Source organism: Erithacus rubecula (assembly GCF_903797595.1).
Source record: "Erithacus rubecula genome assembly, chromosome: 10".
In the NCBI taxonomy this organism is placed as follows: domain Eukaryota; kingdom Metazoa; phylum Chordata; class Aves; order Passeriformes; family Muscicapidae; genus Erithacus; species Erithacus rubecula.
In genome coordinates this window covers 26,228,570-26,249,828 of record NC_136662.1, presented here as the reverse complement: position 1 = coordinate 26,249,828, position 21,259 = coordinate 26,228,570, and the positions used below count along the sequence as shown (strand labels likewise).

Genomic DNA, 21,259 nt, shown 5'->3' with positions numbered 1-21,259 from the left:
ACAAGATCTTGGTTGTGTTCAGTATCAGAACAGATCTGATCAGTTTATGCTGGGACATTTGGCAAATCACAGTGAAATTCTGTAGTAAGTTTCCCCTCTCTGAGGCACCCTTAAAAAGAATATATATTAAAAAAAGGAAATTTTATTCTCTCAGTGTGCTTACTGTTCAGTAGCACATGATGTAATGACAGTGATTGGCAGATAGAGTGGTACTGGGAGTTGTGGTCTGTGTTCAGAATTATTTCAGTGGAGTTACACAACCCAATTTTAATGGTGTTACATTAACAAGTGCTGCTCCTTGTGTTCTTGTGGGAGTGTCCAATCTCATGATTCTCACACTTGTGCTTCTGCCCAATTTAATATATCTCACTTATCTTGAAATCCTCCTTCAAATGCTTCTGTAGAGAATCAGAGTGTGTCCCATTTCTTTAAATACATTTCTTTTACAAATGCCTTATTTGATTTAATGCAATTAAAGTCATGCAGCCATACTTGAAATGTGCTTATTGTGTCAAATCCTACTTTCCTGTTTATCCATAAAGCAGTGGAGAATAAGAGCAACAAATATGATTTGGATTTTGTGCAGCTGAACTATGAGAAAATAATTTCCTTCTGGCTTGTTCATGTGCACTCAGAGGCTCTAAGTTTCATTTTTCAGTCACCCAGATTAGGTATCAGGATCCTGAAGGAAGGAACTGTGTCATCTCTTGTTCATCCTGTGCATGGAGTCCAGCTACCGGTCAGAATATTGTCTCCAGTAGCTTCTGGCTGTGCCCATATTTTTCACCTTCCTGAGGTTCACAGCTCATGTCACTAACATCCTCTCTGCACAGAATGACATTTAGAAATATGATAGAAAATAGTAAAATGCATCTCTTAGGTACAGCCCAATGAGGCAATGAAATAGTGAGAACAATAATGAAATACAGTGCTTTCATTTTTCAAGCTGAAAACAAAGCTAACACAATGGTTTAAAAAACTCCAAAGTAACTCTTTATCAGAATTTTTTTAACTTCAGAAGTGTCTTTGAAAAATCTTACTTTCTTATTGCCTGTGGAGGAGCACTTCTGAAATATGGCTTGAGGGTTTGTGGTTTTTATTGAGAATTTGGCCAGAGTCTTAAGGTGTCATTCAGCTTCTCTGTAAAGTGAAACTGTGTTCCTTAATCTCACTTTTTCTTGCATTACACCTTGATTCAACATCTCCCTCTCCTTTACATCCAACTGATGCTGAGTATTCTGTAAGTGTAGCTTTTTATAGTTAACAGAATGTGCCTGGGATACAGGAAAATTCAATGAAAAGGACATGAGGCTTAGTACACAAGCTCATCTTCTTCCTCTTGGTGTCCCCTGGAACAGCCTCCTAGTATTTTAGATTGTTATGACCTGTTGTAGAGTCTGGGATATTTTAGAGAACATAGTAAGCTGTTTTCCCAGAGGGGTATAGATAAACAGGTATAGAAATTTTATATGAAAAACACACCCCCAGAATATTGCTGCTCTTCCTGCAGGATTGTGTGAGAATGACAGCTGGATCTAATCCTCAGCACACAGGATTTCTGAGGAAGCAACTGGCAAATTCCTTACTTTACAAGACAGTGACCAGGGATTGTCCTAGCAAGTCAGCTTGTGTCTGTCCACACCCTGTGATGGTGGCACATTTATGGGGAGATGTGTTGGACTGGAGCATGACACAATTCCTACCTTTGTAATATTGAAACCTTCAGTGCTTCTTAAATGGTTTGTATAGTTCAGTTTTTAGAATGTTAGCTTGGTCTGTTCTGAGCCCTCTACCACAAATGTCTTCTTATTGAATTGAGTAAATTGGACTCTTATTAAGCTGTTACAGAGCCTGTGGTAATTGTAAGGGAGAAGATGGAATAAGCAGAGAGTGCTCCTTCCCTTCCCTTTGAAGTGCTCATCACCTGTAAGGTTGCTGAACACCTGCTTAGGTGTTCCTGCCTGGTTTTCTTCTAGAAACCACCTCTTTATCTTCACTGACATCTGTGTTCAAATCTTTCAACTTCCCTGAGATAATTCTCCAAAGCATTTTTCTTCAAACCAGGTGTTGGCCTGGGCTTCCTGTGTGCAGGTCTGAATTTTATATGGAGCAACATGACATTTTCAATTGCAGACAATGTGGTTCAACAGCATCCTCTCTCCCAATTTCTTACTTCAACTTCTTTATAGCATGGGAACATGTACACATGGTCTGTGAAGGCTTTAGTCTGCTGCACAAATGTAGCCCCCCCTGCTGCAGAACTAAGGTCAGGTGAATGGAGGACCTTCATTTTGTTGCTTTTTCCCAATTATTTTTCCCTTTGCTTTTTTATAGTTCAATGCAGAAAGAAACATAGAATTAGCTTGGTTCTACAATTTGTCTTGTGGCAGCTTCCTGAAGGCCAGTTCACTGGCTATATCTGCATGTTACTTGTTTCCTGTTCAACACTTACTTCAATAAACATTGTAAAATAAAATGAGGATTAGATGGGTAATCAAGCTCTTATCAAATGTTTCCCTTAATTTTCACTTAGGCAAGCATTCCATGTGTGCTTGTTTCACTAATGCCCCTCTCCACTTAGTTTTTTTGGGTTTTTTTCTCCCCAATACACACAAATATTAGAAGTCCTTACCCACTTTTATAGAAACTTTTATGGAACAGGCTATTCCATCTAATATGCTTGTGTCATACCCTTAAGTCTTTTTACAGGAAGCATGATCAGTCCTCTCATCCCTTACTGTGGCTTCAGAACCAAATCAATGCTTTCTTAGAAATTTTCTTATAGGCTGAAAACTTACAGCCTGTACTTGGATCATCAGGACCTTTCTTACTCTGCTGGTCTGGTTGGTAGTGAATGTGAAAACACATTTATCTTCCTTGAAATGAAACTGATTCTCATGAATTATGTGCATTTCTAATACAATTTCCTGCTTTTCAGGTGCAACTTCTTTGGTTTAGTTATCAAATATAGTTCAGTCCCTTACCCTGTGCAAAATCAAAGCTATTTTTTGTTTACATGAACATCCAGGCTGAATAGGAGTGAATTCTGATTCTGAAAATCTTATAGATGAGACAAAGAATATAGATAGGTAAAAAATAGATGGTGAGCCATGGTCTTTTGGTGAGTTGTTGATATTGGAGTTACTGTAAGAGGAATGCTGGTCTCATAGATTTGTTATGTACAAGAGGAAACTCACATTTGATGAACACTTTTTTCCATCTTAATATTCCATTGGCAAGTGAAAGGTGTTGCTGTGGGGAGAAGAGCTGAGGTTCCTCACATTTGTGATTGGGAAGGTTCTGTTGTCTTGTTCAGAACATGATAGGAAGGAATGTTAGCTTTCTCATTTATATTGGATAACAGAATAATGACTGTTCCAATAAAATAGCCTCTATCTCACCTGTAAATGAGTTTTTATGGTTATTCTCTTCTGCTGTGGAGTTCCCTCATTTATTTTAGGTTTCTGTTGTCCCCCTTTCTCTGTGTATGATGTAGCCTCCTGGTGTTAGTATTTATAGGTATGCTCCCATCTCTTCTTTCATCTTTGGCTTGTATCTATTTTATAAAGTTTTGCTTTACCTATTTTCCCCCTGATTTTTATTGTTGCCTAAGGTTTTTTTTTTTCCTCTTTTCTTTCTCTCTTCTATCCCTATGAGAAGAAAATGGCTCTCACATGCCTCTCCTTATGACCTCCTGCCTTAATTTTACCTTAGCTTTAGAAGACCTCTCCCCTTTGTCACTCCATACAACTACTTCTGAAAATTCCCAGTGTCAGAAGCCAGTCACTTTACCAGAATTTAGGTGCTTTTCCTGGTATCCACCTGTAGAGATGCCCTTAACAATTAGACCACCAAGATGACCACCAATTAGAACAGTGTAGTCAGAGATTAAGCTGTGTGTACTTTCACAATGTATTCATATACAGCAAATAAATATCTTCAAGCTTTCATGATCCTTAACACACTCACACTTGGTGTAAGTACAACAGTTAGGCTTTACTCTTTCTCCAGTCTTCAGACTGGAAAATGTTATACTCACTTTGTTACTTTTTTTATTTTTTTGAATGCTAGAAAACTGCAAAAACTCTTGAACTTCCCAAAGACTGAAAAAATGCACCTGTTGTTATTTCATTTAGCAATTCTTTATTTAAAAGAATGAATGCAGCAGCAGAACTCTGTCAAGTGATTAATGAACTAAACTTGTACCTGACTGCATAGGTCATCAGGAAAGGCTGGCTCACCATCAACAACATTGGCATCATGAAAGGAGGATCCAAGGAATACTGGTTTGTTCTGACTGCAGAGAGCTTGTCCTGGTATAAAGATGATGAGGTAAGGAATGAAGAACTTTTTTTCTGTTGGGGAGAACCCCTGTATTAATAATCTCATATCAAGTGGAAATATTTAGTTTGTGTCAACTTGAACTGAGAGATTTTGTGTTCTTTAATTTTGTGGTTTGGTTCATGGAGGATGCTGTCTAAGACTTCTATTGAAATGCTGATAACAAATACAGGGTGTGATGTGGGGTATTTTTGTTTGTTTTACTTCTTTTCTTCTCTTCCTGTGATTTCCACACATTGCTTTAAAAAAGAAAAAGGAAAAAAATCCCAGGCTGCTTTGAAATATTCTGCTTATTGTCCTATCCTTGCTTGGATTGCTCTTATACATCTACTACAAATTGATTATAAATTATCTGGGTAAATTTACTTCTGAAAGTAACTGCAGCAACTGATTTAATGAAAACAGCTATTCTCCAGTCTTATGTTCTGAGAGGATGAAAAGCTCATCTGCAGGGTTCTGTAGCTGGTTGGTGTGAATTTTCAAATTTGACAAAAAATGCACCTTCATGGATGATTAGTAAATCTGAGGTGAGTAATATGAAAATAAAGAAAAGGACAGCCACGTTTCTCACTTTGAATGTATTATTGGGCAGTTTGTCTTTTCTGTTCAATGACTTTTTCAACAATGTGTGTAATGATACATTTTATCTAAGACTCCAGCAGTATTTTGAAGGTTAAAACAGGATTGTGTGCTATCAGATTTATGGTAAAGCCTTTGTGAGTTTTTTGAAGGTTTGTATTGTTTTTTGTAGAAAAATCAGACTACATTTAAAAAAATCCTAGTATTTCCTATTTGAGTCCCCCCTCCCCATTTTGTTTTTTTTTAATTAAATGTTTTTAGCAAGAAATTAGTGCTTTTTAGGGTGGACCAGTTCAATGGATGGAAGAAGCACAGGTAAAGAGAAAGCTTTAAATGAGCTCTGAAACACCACTCCATTTTTTCATCTTAGTCTAAGTTATAAAATACAGGTTGCTCCCAACAAAACAGATTGATGGGGACTGTGCAAATTCATATTCTGTTTAAACTAACATGGTATTTAACTGCAGTGGATTTTCTGGAAGCCCTGGGAGAGAGTCTGCAGTGCACAAGGCAGAGCTCTCCCAAGTCCTCCAAATCCAGGATGTGGAATTCCTTCAGTAATGCTGCTTAGCATGGGAACTGTGATGCTCAGAAATCATTATTTTTCCCTCCTGTTTTGGGATATACCTTAAGGCAGAGGGACAAATTAGATTAATCTTGAAGATTTTGCCCCTTGCCCTTTTATTTAAGTTTTAAAGGGATTCAAATTTAGTGGAACAGAAAAAGCAGGCAGAGGAGAGGAGCCAAGGGACAGGTGTCAAGAGAGGAAATTTTACTCTCAGACTGCTGAAATATGATTTGAAAGAAGTGCAGAAGTGACTTTATGAATTAAAAAATTTGAAGCTGTTGTTTTTTGTGATCTATCTTGAAGTTGCTATAACCTTTGTTAGGTAAGATAAAGGCAACTGTAACTAAAAAGAAACAATGTGGTAAAATTAACATACCTGGGTGTTTTGTCTCAAGCCATTGGAGGTTCATCAAAGATGAACTGTGGCAATTTTTTTAGGTAGTTTTGGTGTTACTTTTTTAAATCTGATTTTTGTTTAGTGTGAAATATAAAAATTCCTGAAAATCCTAATGGTATGTCTTGAGCTGTGCAACTTTAAAAATAACCAGTTTTGATAATATGCTGACAATATTTTGCTAATATGGCCACTGTGTGATTTCCATATGCATATTTAAAGATAATGTTTTTTAATTGCCGAACAGTTGTGTTTTGAGAGTCATGAAAATGTCAGTGGTTAATTCAGGCCATGGGAGGTCACTCCAGAATTTCATAGAGTGGTAAGAAGATAATAGCATAGGATAATAGCAGAGTACTATTCCTTGCTCTGCTGGTGAAAGAAGTTGCTCCTTAAATATAGATTAGCTGTATAATTTAATTATTCTGTCCTGGAAAAGAGTTTATAAAGTTAAGGTTTGTTTGTGTGTTTTTAAATGATTTTTTTTTTATTTTTTGTACTGGACCTTCTCAGTAAGGCTGAAAAATCAGCAAGGCTCCTCAGCTGCTGGCTGGAGTGGCTGTGGGGGGTGTTTCCTGCAGTGAGATGTGCAGTCTGCTGATGTGAGAAGTGATCCCTGTGTTTGTGTGTCTGGCTGTGCCCTGCGAGGTCGTGGGGAGTTCAGAGCCCCCAGCTCCTGCTGGCCAGGAGCCTTTCCATGGCAGCTAGGGCAGGAGCAGCTCTCACCTTGCTTCCCTTGCCATGCTGAGGAGTTGGTGCCTCTGTGCCTGGAGCCAGTGCTGCAGCAGCTTTGTACCAGAGAGCTCTGACAATGTGCTGTGCAAAGCTCCCGTGCCTGCTGGGGGCCTCCAGGGCTGTGTACCCCCTCTAGTGTAAGCTGAGCCTCTTTTCCAGGCTGGAATTTGCTCTGAGATCAAAATCACTAGTGGTGGCTTGCTAGTGCCGTTAGGAGGATGTAAATTCCTTTGTGAGGTGCAGCTTTATAAGTGATAAATCCACAGTGTAATGCATTTAGAAGCAAGTTGCTTTGGCAAAAGATTTCAGATTTGGCTGTATGATACCAGTATCAGAAAAGAAACAGTGGGTTTCTTCACTGGGTTTTGTTGCTATCAGACATACAGCAGAATTTTATTCCTGATGAGAGGGATTCAGTGCCTAAGAATGCTTTTTAGACATGTAGTTATGGAAATGCAGGGTTGATGTTTGAATGGTGTGCTTAAAGCAGTTACAATATCAGTTCTGTGAGAAGTGAGGTGGATTAGTTTCTGATCCTGCATGCAGTGGTTTCTGTTTGTAACTTTGCTGTGTGACCAATGCCATGATTTTGTGCTTTTCTACTTAAAAACCAAGCAAGGGAAATGCTATGTACTGGCTTTGAGGCTGCTGTAAACAAGTGTAAGATCAGCACACTCAGTGACCTTACAAATACAGATTTTTTTCATAGAGTACTCCATGTAATCCTAGCTGAAGCATTGTAAGGGACACCTACACACAAATTATTAAATCTAAGCATTTTAGCTCTCAGTTGTTACTGTTTTGTTAAGTAGCATTAACTAAGGTACATTTGAGAGTTAACTTTCAAATCTGAAGTTTGTGAATTAGACAGTTCTGCATTGGGATGAAATGGTCTTTGGGAATGTGGAATGTCATTCTAACTTGTGAATAAAAAACCTGTAAAGATATGGATGCTTTTTTTAAAGTGGTGTAACATTGTCACAGTGCATGGTCACAGAATGTGATTTTATTATTCTTTCTAAAGCATCCAGAGATTTCACTGGCATTACTGCTGTGCAAAGGATGCCAAGCTGGACTCTAAGATTAGAATTTCTAAAAATGTGAAATTTACATTGATGGGGGAAAATCCCCTTTAGTCTTATTTCCAAATAAAATATTTCCATTCTGTTTCAATAGTAAATTATATTATTGTTAATGTCCAGTCTGTATTATAATTTCACAGTTTGTATTATAATTTCACTGTTTGTTCTCAGTTGTAAAATCATGTGAGATTTGAGAGCGAATTTACAAAAGTAAGTGAGGAGGTGGGAGAGTGGACAAGGGAGAAGTTACTCTAAAGTAAAGTCTGGCATTGTGTGTGTTTATAGAATGAACTTGCTACACAATAAGCTGCTCTTGGCTCCTGTGGCAAGCAGGAATGTCAGGGAGTTTTGTACAGCAAGAATCGAGCGATGCCTGGGAAGCAAACAGGAGGACAGAACATGGCTGTGGATAAATCAAACCTACTGTTAGTGAGCTCATGAGTACAACTAGGAAAAGAGTACTATAGGAAGCACAGTAAGAATTTCAGCAGTGGGTTTTATTGTACTTCACAGGCAGTGCTGCTTTGACTGTGGGCTTGGTGACTGACGGGCCGTCTGAGGTCCAGAGCGACTCTTGGCTGGAGCTGGTGCTGCAGATGCTCTGGGCTGTCAGTGGGGTCCCACTGGCGGCTGTCCCTCAGGCTGGGTTGTCATGCGACTGCCTGTCTGTGCCTGCTGTACAGGTGAGAGGATGTTCTGCACAGCAAGTGTAGACAGGCAGACACATGACAACTCCGTCCAGCCAGTCCCTTGGAGCCATCGCCGCTGCTGTGCAACACTGTGTGCCAGTCCACTTTGGGGGTGTTTGTTGGGGGGAACACACATAACACAATTAAACTTTCAAACATTGGCAGCTGCAGAACAAGAACAGAACTTGATTTTATTCAGAAAAGAAGCTGGGTACATGAGTTAGCATTGTGCTGACACACATCAGGGATGTGATTTCAACAGACTGCTCACGCTGAACATTTGGAAAAGCAAAAAGCACCAAAGCCACGGTTTATTTTACATGTAATTCATACAGGGTTTTGCCTGCATATTGTACTTGCACATAGTAATTTAACCAGATGGTTTTACTCTTCATGGAAGCACAGAAATACTGAAGTTCAAGATAAAGGATATGTTTATACAGTGCATATTTTCTAGGAGAAGATAAGTACAATAATCTGGGATGTTAAAAATAAAAATCTTGCTGTGTAAATGGAGGCCGCCACTTGCACATTAACCCCATTGTAGGGAATGTGCTGGAAAGAAAACTGGTTGCATTTTGTATCCATTTTGCTAATATATGGTAGCTGTACATGTATTATATTCCTTCCAGTATTTTGGTTAGCATATTATTTAAATTTTACTTTGTCTCAAAATCTGTATTTTCTGACAAAATTAATTAACTTCCTTAAACTTCAGTAAGTTTTTTTCAGTTAAATATGGACTATACTAGAGATCAAAAGCATGCAAATAGCATCATTTCACATCACAAGATGTGCTGCTTTGCTGAATTTTCTCTATACAGAGTACAAACAGCAATCCAACTTTGTTGTGACATTTGCAACTTCACTGGGGTATTGTTTCAGAAGGTATAAAACCCACTGGAAATTTAAAGAGGAAAAGAATAATTGTATTAATTTTCTCTCCAGATTAAATACTTTTGGTTTGTAAGGGTGTTCTTGAATCTCTGTTGCTCGCTAGTGCCACCATAGGTAAGCAACAAGCTTGTGCTTTCAAATCCTTCTCAGACATATCCCATTCAGAATAGCAGCCAAACAATTTTAAATCCAGCCTGAAAACTGATTGTAAATTACCAGAGATTAAAGGTGGGGATAGTGCTGAGGTTTGATATTTCATGATAAATCAATATGGCATTATTCAGGGGTTCTGTCTCAGATAATTTTGCCGTATAGAATAATATGCATTTTAGTTAATGTACAAATTGACTATACAAGTTAAGTTTATCAGTTATACGAATAAAATTTTCCTTGAGCCTAACAAGGTGGAATAAAATGTCTTAGATAAATGAATCAACCACAAAACACAGCTAAATAATTCAGACCTGAAAAATTAATTCCAATGCGTTAAATACTTTGTCTTTATAAAACACTAACTTAAATTTTTGTAGCTCAAAGTAAAATTTTAAGACTATGCTTTAAGTTGACATTTCTTCCTACCCGCTTTACCATTTTGAAGACAAACAGAAGTGGAAAATTAGAAGTATTTTAAAAATAAAAATAATACACTAATTGTTTAATAGATTTAATCAGATTTAACTCCTGCATGTAGTTACCAAAGAAATGAAAAATCTTTAGTCTGGAAGAAAATTAGGTCTCACTTTCTGTGTTATGGATCCTTCTTGAAATAACAAAGAATTATATAGCCAAAATCATTGGCAACCTATAGCACAGAATATTGGAATAGCAGAAGTATTAATTTTCTAGAATAGGTTTTCTATTAACAAACATCAGGGAGATTGTGCTGGGAGGGAAATCGTAAGTGGAAACTTTGTGCCGTCTTTCTACTAACTGTACACAAGGAGAATTGATCAAAGAATCAGCAAAAAGCTTTACATCTCAGCAGAGACAAGTTTGTTTTCCCTTCAGTTAATTCACTGGATGCTAGTAGACATGACTAGATTAATATCTCCACCTGATTTTTATTTAAAAACTGAAATTCCTTGAGTTTGTAGCTAACTTGCTGAAAGGGCTTAACATTTTTGTGTGCTGTGTCTGGTTGACACACTGAGTCAGGAAAGGGCTTGAGAATATTTTAGAATACTTGTAATAAAAAAAAAAAAAAATATCTCATGATTGCCAGTATTATATTTACAGAAACTTATGTTAAGGACCTCACTTTAAATAATGGTACCTTGGAAACTGAATTGAAATACGTATTCCCTCCAGTAGTGATCAGGACTCTTTATTTAAGGCAAGGCTGTTATTTTTAGATACTACTTTGCAATGCTGTGTAAAATACAGTACAGAGCTACAGCAGAATAATTTAGGAAAGTTTCATTCTTAACTGTGGCATTTCCTGTCTTTTTGTAGTTTTAAAACCTGACCCTTAATAGTATTTCAATTATGATTTTTTTTTCCTAAATAAAGTACAGTTGAGGAAGCAAAGCCTTTTGCAAGTAAAAGTAAAGTTATGCTCTTGATTAAAATCTGTTGTTTAAAAAACACAACATATTAAAGTTTAGGGCTTTTCATTTTCCTATCTGCTTAACAATTTTTGATGGAAAGATTATAATGAATTCTATATGGAAGCCTGGAATTTTGATGCAGGTATTTTACTATTTTGGTTATAATATTTTCCATCTAGAAATGATACTTGGGTGGTCTGGAGACACAGTGATAGTACAGGAAGGGGGGCAAAGAGCGTGGGGAGGGTGGCAGTGTCTTTATGCTCTGAAAATACAGATGCACTGAAATTGGCAATAGGAGTACAGGAGACAACACACAGCTTAATGACAAGGCTGAAAGATGGCAAATGACATGGTTTTTTTTTAAAAAGTAACTAGTTTTTTTCACATTTGGATACCTGTTTGATCTATATTTATTTCTGTAAAGTTAACTGACTTTCCCCCACTCTTCTCTCTCTGTTCCTTTTATTTTTAACATTAAAGGAATCGTTAGAAAAGGTTTGAATTATTTTGTTCCTTTTCCCTATTTAATTATTTTTGAGTGCACTTAAAAAACAATGCACTCTCTAAAGATGAAAGAAAGTCTACTATATTGAAACACTCACCTATTTAAACGTTCCTACTGGCCTTAATGTGCATTTTATGGTCATATGTATCAGTTCATACAATGGGCTTAAGCATTGGTATCGTCCTGGCTTTAGAGAACTCTCACCATGATTAGTCTTCATTGAGTCCTGCTATTTTTTTTTAATTCATTACAAAAAGTAATATTTGATATTTTGGTTTTTGGGTTTTTTTTCTCTTGAAATATTTATATGCAGCTTATTTGTGTTTGTTGACATGCATGTTTAAAGCATTTTGTTTTATAACTATTGAAATCTCTTCTCTGTGACTGTGATCAACTAGAAATTGTTTCAACTAAACCAGCAGTGTTTTAAGAGCCACAGAATCATTTAATTCACTTTGAAAATGTTTTGATTACTGAGCTGAGGTCGATATACTTCCTTATTCATTGCTAACAATAGAGCCTTTCTTTCCATATCTGCTGCTTTGCACTCTGCATTTCCCCCCCCGCCTCCTTTCCAAGCCCCATGCCAAGGGGGCCTCCTCGATCTCAGCCTTACAGTCTAAAAATGTAACTTTGAAGAGTCATGGGTGTATGGGAGGGGAATCACTTCCTAAATCCAGAAAGGTCATTTAAAATAAAGATTAATGCAAATAGTGGACTAGAGATAAGAGAAACACTCGTTCCATATGTTTCCATCGTCCTTGCTTATTTAGCAAAAGTTAACACAGGCTATCTGCAACACTGTTTTCATGGAGAGCCTATTATTCCCTGGATAACAGTATTTCCTTCCTTAATTTCTAGAATTTAAAAAAAAAAGAAGTAGCTTTGCAAATAAGCATTAGAGAAAAAAAAATTTGCAAATTAATATATCCCCTTGAAAGCAAAACTGAGTGAATTTCTTAACAAGATGGGGAAACATTTTTCTACCGCTTAAGCAAAATCTAAGTCGTAAAACTTTTCAGATTTGCTAAGCCTAAGACAGCAATTGTATGTAGAGATTGAGAAATATTAATGCCAGTTTGACTCTAGTTCCATTCCTTTAATTTCTTCCTGCTGCTTCAGATTTTCTCTTAATAACCACATTTAACTGTGTGTTGTAACTCCACTTTAAAATAGAACGAGAAATAAAAAATTGCATCTACTTGTACTATAATGGATTAAGCCCCACTAAATTAATCAGAAAAATAATCTTCTGCAAAAAAAGCTTACAAGTGTATCTATACATTAAAAAAGAGGGTTTTGGTCAAAAGAAAAGTTTTGCTGGGAGGCAGAGGGAAATGAAATGACAGTGCTAGTCCTTGTTTTGTAAGCTTTAAGGCAGCCAGTCCAGGCACCATCACACCAACACTCCATGACCAGTTCTCCCCAATAGCTCCTCTATTGATTATCAAAGGAGCAATGGAAAAGGTCAGCATATTATACAGGGGTTTTTTTTTGGTTTGTTTTTTTTTTAAGTATAGCATGAGGGCTGTCTAAAATACAGCACACATTCTGCAAAATCGGCTGGTTATAATACTAATGGCTGCATATTTATGCTAATTCTTTTTGCAGTACAGCTATTCCAAGCCTTCCTGGCAATAATGAGCACCATATAGGTGGGATTTTTTTTTTTTTTTTTTTCCAGTTGCAGTAGTTTGTTACAACTGTTAACTTTAGGGGAGCTGACTCTGGACTTCGGCTGGTATCAAATTGCAGCCCAGACTTTTTGTATTATTTTGTCCGTGGGGATTTCATTCAGCCTGAGGGTTTTTTTCCCCTACTAGGACAGCTGGAAATTCACCAAAGCAAACTTCTGCATTGGTTTACAAATTCCATTTTTATCAGTGGGATTCAGGACAAAGTAACTTATCATTTTGAATGGTAGAAGAATTATCAGCGATTCAAAGTACACATGAGAGCGGCAACAATCAATCGGTCCTGATCACTCCCATGTAATGTCCAGCCAGGTATCGGGTAGGAAAGCTCTTTCTTCCCTTTTATTTATTGATTTTTTTTTCCCCCCCATCACATCCTGAACTTTAAAAGGTAATTTTTTCTGACAATCAAAAGTTTTGTATTCTACATGGCAGCAGCTTAGCATGGAGTAGTCAGTTTTTCTATGGTTTCCCTCCCAGTTTTCATTAGCACATCTAGCATAAGTTACTTGCAAAGAAGTTTCAACTGCATATAAAAAACTAAGTACATTTTTCCCAGAGGTGATATAATATATTATACAATAATTTAAAATATTATTCATGCATTCTTTTCTAGTATTTTATTACTTTAAGCAAAAGTAATTTTTTAAAAATTGATCTTCAGACCATAGATCACAACAGGAGCTATTCAGAACACATACTTCTAGCAAGCCTAAGAAAAAAAATATATACTTCTTAAATATTTATACTGAGAGCTACAAGTAAAAAAAAATTAAATTTACCTTTTTAGTTTGTGGGGGAAAAAAAGCTTTATTTTAAATTAAAAAAAATTTAATCAAAAAGAAAATGACCGACTTTAGCTTTACTGTTGTACACTTTTCTAGGCAGTGTACCTCTAGGCAATATACCTCTCTCATTTCTTGCATGGCTTTTAGTGCACCATCAGAGCTCCATCTTTCTTGCAGTGATGACTGGAGGAAGGGGGGAGGGGAGTCACCTAGGTTCGCCAGGTCATAGGCCAGGTGTTCTTCCAAAGTAGGCCTTACCAGAATGTCTTCCCCGCTTTATTCTGCAGTCCTCCTTTTTCACAGTGTCCCTTAGCGTTTCTTATTCCCTAGTGTGCAAAACCTGTGAAGAAAAATACTGGATATGAGATCTGAAAGGAGCAATGAGTGTCTTCTCCTTGGCAAGAGCAACTTGCGTCCCCAAAAGTCCACGCCGCCGCTTTGCCTTGCCCAGTCTAACCAATGTGCAGACTACTGTACAACAGCATTGTCCTGAACAGGTAGTCTGAACACTGGGGCGACGGAGCAGGATCTCCGGACGCGTCTATTTATTTATTTTAAATCCTCTTTTAGTCTCGGGGAAAAACTGCCTTCCTGCATCACGGGTTGTGCTCGGCTCTCGCTCACACTCTGCAGCACTCACTGAAACACACTGAAGTGCTGTGATTTCCAGTCTTGACGTGGCACATTTGCAGCAGACTGGGGATCTGGCAATGAATTTAGGACCAGGAAAAGGGGGAGGGCTGGGCCTGAGAGTCCATATATGGGATGATGTCACCCTGGGGAGGTTTGGGTATGCACTGTGCCGCTGGTGAGACCGCTAGAATTGCCTGCTCTCAGACATGGGTCTGTGTATAAAATGGTACCAGATGTTTTAGTGTAATGTTAAGCAGTCATTTCATCTTCAGGCCAGATTTTTTTCTTCAACTGGGCAGGAAGTGGGCCCCAGTATGGAAAAGCTGTAAAAAGTCAAGATGTACAGTTTCACTGCAGCCAACAGAGAGCGAGTTAATGTAGACGCAGAATTTGCTCTTTTGTGAAGACTGAAAAACCGAATTTATAAAAAGGATTCTGCTCGGGAAGCTGGTGTAATAAGCCAGTGCTTATTTTCTTTCTTTTTAATGACTCTAGTTGTGCTTTTCTATTTTGGCATTTCAGACCAAGAAAAGGGCAAATAGGTTCATTTTTTCTTGGAACTGTCAGCGGCATGCAGGCTGCCGAGACTTGAACAGTAATTAGAGTTACTTCCTGAAAGTGAAGCCCCCATGAAAAGTCTGGAGAAATGTTCTTTGTCATAGCCTCTACATGAGTAATTAGTTCCACATGTGGCCTTCCTATTTCCCTTCAGCTATTTTGGCTGGCTGGTTGAATACTTTGCTATAGCTCAAGACTTAAAGAAGCTTTAAAGTTTTCATTTCAAGCATCCACTGTGAAAATAGCTATTTCTGGTGTCATAATAAATTGCTTCTGGTAGATCAGTGCTATTAGGCCTGGCATTGTTTTTCACTGGTAACCCTGCTGGTCCCATTTTTCTTTTAATGGTGCTTGGTGGAATTATTCTGCTGAATTTTATCTTTGATGTTTACCAGATCTATTGAATTTTGCCAACTATGACTTTACCGTAGATTTTAAGATATTCTCCCCACAGGCAACCAGCCTTGTTCTCCGGTAAATTTTTTTCCTTTGTTACTCGTTCTGCTGAATCTAAGTGTTGTACTTAGATTGATTTTGTTGTGTGGGTTTTTTTTTTTTTTTTTCCTTTTTAAAAATCTCCCTTAACCCATAGTCTAACACAACAGTTAACAGAACAAGTTAGGTCTTCTCAAATTGAATCTGGAGGTGATTGTGTCTGGGTCTGTATATGCACTGCATGGAATTGGTCCCAGCAGTTCTTTTTCTGCCTGGAATTCTGAGGCAAATATCAGTATCTTGAGAGGCAGATCTCCACCAACTTCCTGGACAGGAATGTATGTAAATCTAAACATGTGCTGTGAGCTCTGGTGTCCTAAATAAGTTCTGCATGATTTGGTTCTTCCTAGGTGCCAGCAGATTCTGAGAGAGCCATATCTCCTAGAGGTGTGCACAGGGCAGGTTGCAGAGCTCTCACTTCAGGGAGAGTGAATGCAACAAACTTGGCTGCTGGGGAATTGAAATTAGGGTCTCAGTCCAATGAAAAGGAAAAGTGACCTTCAGGCTGCTTTGTGGTGGTGGCAGGCCAAGCACTGAGTGTCTGTTTCAGAAGGTGCATTGGCCAGCTCTGCATTTGGGTGACAAGGTCTAACGTGTGTCCAAGCAGAGCTGGGGCTTCTTGTTTAATTAGCAGAGGCAAAGGTTTGGAGAGATTTAATGTGATGTGTGCTTCACTGTCTTAAAACCAGCAACAAGTGTGTTAGAGTGAGTTGGTGGGCAAGGGCTTTTGAAGATAGAACTGTAAGAAGGGCACACCATGGATAAACCAGGAGGGCTCCTTGTCCATCACTGCATGTGTAGGGGCTGGCGTTTTTATAGTATCCCCACTTGCCATTTGCCTTGTGGAAGAAGAATGCAATTTTGGAAAGACTGAGGAGTGATTTTTGTGAGTGGGACCCTCAGTAGAGTAGTCAGATTTTCCCCAGTGAGCAACTGTCAGAGATTAATTATTGCATGCTCCACCAAGAGCAAGAAATTATGTTGTCAAGAAAAGACAGCGTTCCAGGGATCTTCTTTCCATACCAGCAGTAAGGGATGTAGGCTGGATAAAACAGAAGGCAAAACATTAATGAACCAAGCAGGTTTAGTGCTGAGGGATGTGAAGTTTGGAGTCTTGCTGCCAAGCGCAGCAGCATTAGTCTGTGAGTTTTTCCCGAGATGGTTAAATAGAACCAGAATAGTTCCCCACACTGCGGACTGGAAATTTGTTCCCTGTGAGTTTTGTTTCCTGGCAAAAGCAGAGCTTCAAAGGAATAAAGGAGAAGAACAGGCGCTGTGGGTTGTTCTGGGAGCCCAGGAAGTTGCTTGTTGGGGAAAACCTCTAATATAGTGCAAAGCTAATGCACTTTTTCTTTCTTTCCTAAGGGCTGCTCAGCTGCTTATACGCATCTGTGTTAGATGTTTAGACCAAATCCCTCTTCTTCCACTTGATTTCTGTTTGTAAAGGAATAGGCCCAAAAAGCCATTGACATTTCCATTCCTTCTGATACCAAATTGAGACTAGACTTGAAGTATTTGAAATCTTTCACTAAATAGCTCCCCATCTCTACAGTGGGATTTGAACTGCTTCCAGTCAGCTTCCGAGACTGTCCTGTGCTTTCAGCCATCACAGCAGCAGCATGGCAGGCTGCTTTCATGGTTGCAGTAATCTCCACTTAGTCAGTATCAATAATAAACTGTTGCCCATAGTTTATAGAAAGTTCCTTCCAAAAGCAGTGATAAACTTTCATTTTTCATGAGTTTATCGTCATGCTGACGTTCCTGCCATGCCTATGAACTCAGCCCCGTGATTAAATTATTTTCCACAAGCTGACAATATTCTTTGATTTTTAACTTGGAGGAAAGTAAAGATTTTGACAAGTCCAACTTCTTCATTAATGCTTATTTGGAGGAGCACTATGAAATAGAAGAGGGCTGTATTTCTGCTGGATTGTTTTCTTTTCCTGGCAGACAGCAGTGTAGTGCCAGGCCATTCTTTGCAGTGAATGGGATGGACACCTTTGAAATGGTCATGAGGTGTGTGGGTAGCACAGGAGCTGTGTGGTTCTTGTTTGTAAGACATCCCAGACTGCATTTACACGGTGAAGTGACTGAACTGCCATTAGTGTGCATTTCTGCATTAAGAAGTTACTGTAGTAAGTGTCCTTCTTTCAAATATTTCATATCTTTGCTTTGTAAAAGCACTAGATATGATCCAGGGAACTCCAGAAGAGTATGTGGGATGTCTGCAGCTGATAAATGAGTTGAAATAATAGCAAGCAATTGTACATAGCTATTTTTGAAATTCTCAAAGAGAAGGTAGTCTGCCATGATTTGCTGCAGCTGTTTTTGCACATCCAGCAGCAAAGATTAACCCTTTTTGGCACTCAATGAGTTAATAATGATATAAAAGGATTAAAAATAAGTAGCATAGGATACAGGCAACAGTATGAACAGGCTGTCGTTGTCATCAGAGCAAAAAAACCCCTGCAAAACTACCTCCAGGGTCTATTTTGGAGCTGAGTGAACAAAGTGAGTAGAGAATTAAATGCCAGTGAGAGTGAACAAATGCAATCAGTCTCAGTTGTGTTCACTTCTATGCAGAATTCTTGGGGCATGGATGAAAGAAGGAAGATAAGGATAATATAGGGACAGAAGAGGTGAGGGGGGAGGAAGCAGCAGCGCAGGAGGTGAGAATATCTGTTTCTTGTTTTTAAGTTTGTGACCTTTCTGTTAATGAATATCATTTATGGGCAAGGCCTAATGCAGTCCTGCAATCCTGTTGTTTCTTGGTCTTCCACTGCAATCAGACTCATTCTTTTAATTTTAAATTTACAAAAAGAAAATGTGTCCCGTAGCAATATTGTTGCTTCTGGCCAATGCATGTAGGCATGATTTGTGCTTTTAAGTAGCTGTGCCCATTGTTATGAGAACATGCTATTGAAGTGTGGTGCTCATTTTCAGCTTGTACCATCATCCTCATGTGTTGTTTTTAGCATCATTCGTGGTGTCTGGAAAGACTGTGAGGCTGGCAGGAGTTTGGCAGTGCTAGCTGAAGCCCCCTTTGGGTGGGACCCCTCTGTGAAGGTTATAGGACTGCTCAGAGCCACATCTTTGTGCTGCACAGTTTTCCAGGCAGTCTGGCCTCAGTATTGCAGTCAGTGATTTGATCTTTTATAAATTAGTTTAGTACAGCTCTGGATAATGTTCCAGCCTAATGCCCCTCTGTTGTGTAGTTCATGTAGCACATAATGGACTGGTGAAAACCACAGTCTCTAAACACTGTATTCCCTGTTCCCAGTCCTCTTTCCTTTCTCTATGCCTTATCACTTATCCCCCTGTCCTCTCCCTTCCCATCAGACATATAGTTTGGATGCTTTAGGGTATCTACTCTTTCACCTTTCTCTGCCCAATTCCACATTTCTGCTCATGTGCTTTGTCTCAAACTTTGTTCAGGTTTATGGGAAAGACACAAATGGGGAGAAGGCAGAGCTAGAGGGGCTCAGTCCAGCTCTTTCTGAGATGAAATTCATAACAACCACGTTCAGGAGCCTGTGTTTCCTTTACCTTTGGTGTGCAGGGCACAATTCAGCACCTCTGAGGTGGACACCTATAGAGAGTCACTGCTGATTTCTGTCCTCACAGCTGGAAGGAACCCAACAGGAGGTTCAATATTGATGCCACTTCTTTTTTACCTCTTCAGCAGTCTGGTTATATTCACCCTGGTTGTAATATGTGCATCACTTTCTGGTCTGTATTGTTCAATATTTTTTCTGCCCTTCTAGCCAGTGGTCAAGGTTTTTCAATGAGTAATCTGAGACACTGGAAAAGAACCAGTGTAGTACAAAGCAGGTATTTTCATGTACAGCTGACTTTGAGCTCACTGTGCATTTTTCAGTTTAAATTGTGTGTATGCACTCATGCTCATATCTAATATAATATATAAAAATATGAAGTTATTATGTATTACATATATTTGAATATCTAAGGTGTTATTTGGGTGGTAGATTGGTTTGGGGGAGCCACATGTGCTTAGCACAATGGTAACAAGTGATTATAATGACTGGCAGTGTTTAGATTGCATATAGGTTATTTCATTCCTGCTGAAAAAAAATAGCTGCCTTGTTGAATTGTTGTGGCCTTAATGGGAGGTATCCTCTCTGCCTGTCATGTTTTTCTTCAGGAAAAGAACAGGATATGGAATAGCTTTGACATTTCCTTAGTCATTGCTTACTCATACACAACACACAATTAGTGGGGATGCAAAATTAGCTGAGCTAAGTTAATTTTCAGAGCAGTGGTGAAGAGCATGATATGGCCTGGATTAACACTGTCCTCATTCTTGACTTCTGTGATCTCAACTGTGTTTTAGCCCTGAAGCACATTAATGTTAAGCTTTTGGACCCTTTATAAAACCCAGATGTGCAGCTGAATCGAGTGTTCCTTTTCCCCACTCAGGCTCAAATGTTTCAGTCAGGTTACCACATCACTGGAATAGCATTGCCTCTCTCACAGGAGATGTCACTTCTGCTACAAAGTGATTGTAGCATTCAGTAAGGCTAAATAACTGCACAGTATGGGGGTGCATTTGAGGGAATGTAGGAGCCTGTTGTTTACTGCTTAACGAAAGCCAGGATATATAGTGGATAAACTTGTAGTGGTTTGTGTTTCTTTTTCCATTCTGCTCTAGAAAAAATTCCCCTTGAAAAGAGGACTGCCTGGGTGACTGAAAGAAGTGTATACTTCTAGAAGTTTCTAGTTAAAAATCCTGTGTCTTGTTGGTTTAAACTGCTGGTTTTGTCTAATTAGACTTTGGGGTTTGATTTACCCCTCCGAAATATTTTTATGAACATTCTTTCTTCTGCCCAACTGAGAGACAGTTTGTTGTTACTTTTGTGGGTTTTTTTTTTTTTTTCTGGCAAAACTTTGTGTTGCAGCTATTTCTATGTTTCAGTAACATAATACACTCTGGGGGCAGATCTTGGAGATCTTTGACTCTAATGAATACCAGTCACGTGAGAGCAAATACATGATTTATTACATGAGTATATTTTCGATAGTAATGCCTGGAGATTTTTTTAGTGGGGGGAAGGGAGATCAAGAAAGAGAAGGATGCAGTTGAAAGAAATTAGTGGTGAAGTGATGTTAACTCTCACCTCAGTTCAAGCCTGTGGTTTGCAATTCCAACATTGTGAATGATCCCAAAACAAAAACATCCATCCTTTTCATATTTAAGAATCTTTAGGGAATTGTGTTGTAGAAGCAGATCTTAAAATGAACACCAGCAATATTGCTCAGGGCCTCTAAAACTGAAAGCCATTTCTTCTAGTATTTATTGTCTTTGGCAGGACTATTATCCTCCCTTTATATTAACTGCTGCGTGAATTGTCGTCTTTGTCTTGCCAAAACTTCTGTTCATAACATAATTTATTCATAGGTTGCTTGCTTTTGATAAAGGCTTAACACTAAAGAGCCAGGTTGTGGAATGTGAAACCCTGAGTTCCCTTCCTGAGGCTGGATGCAGCAATCTGTCATTTGGCTGTGCAGGAGTGTGAACTCTGAGGAGAGGTGACTGTCACAGCTGCATTGCTGCAGCTCCATGAAATCCATAACAGAGCAACTCCTCCTCGTTTATGAAATCTAAATCCAAGGAGTAGTTGTGTCTTTTTCTGCAGGTATGAAGATGTAATCTCCTACTCTTGATGTCTGAGTTAATTATGTAGATATAAGCATTCACATTAGAATTAAGGACTAACTTAAAAGCCTTTTGAT

General features: G+C 38.5%; 1 protein-coding gene across 6 annotated transcripts in view; it reads left to right on the top strand.

Moving 5' to 3' along the window:
* The window catches only part of DNM3 (dynamin 3), a 168,933-nt gene that overhangs the window by 44,685 nt on the left and 102,989 nt on the right, over window positions 1-21,259 (top strand). For all 6 annotated transcript variants that reach the window (XR_013775250.1, XM_079313623.1, XM_079313622.1 and 3 more), the window contains one exon: window positions 4,219-4,332. Coding sequence is in view for 5 of the 6 variants with exons in the window: in XM_079313623.1 (XP_079169749.1) it covers window positions 4,219-4,332 (114 nt within the window). In the remaining variant the exon portion in view is untranslated. The remainder of the gene's footprint in view (window positions 1-4,218; window positions 4,333-21,259) is intronic.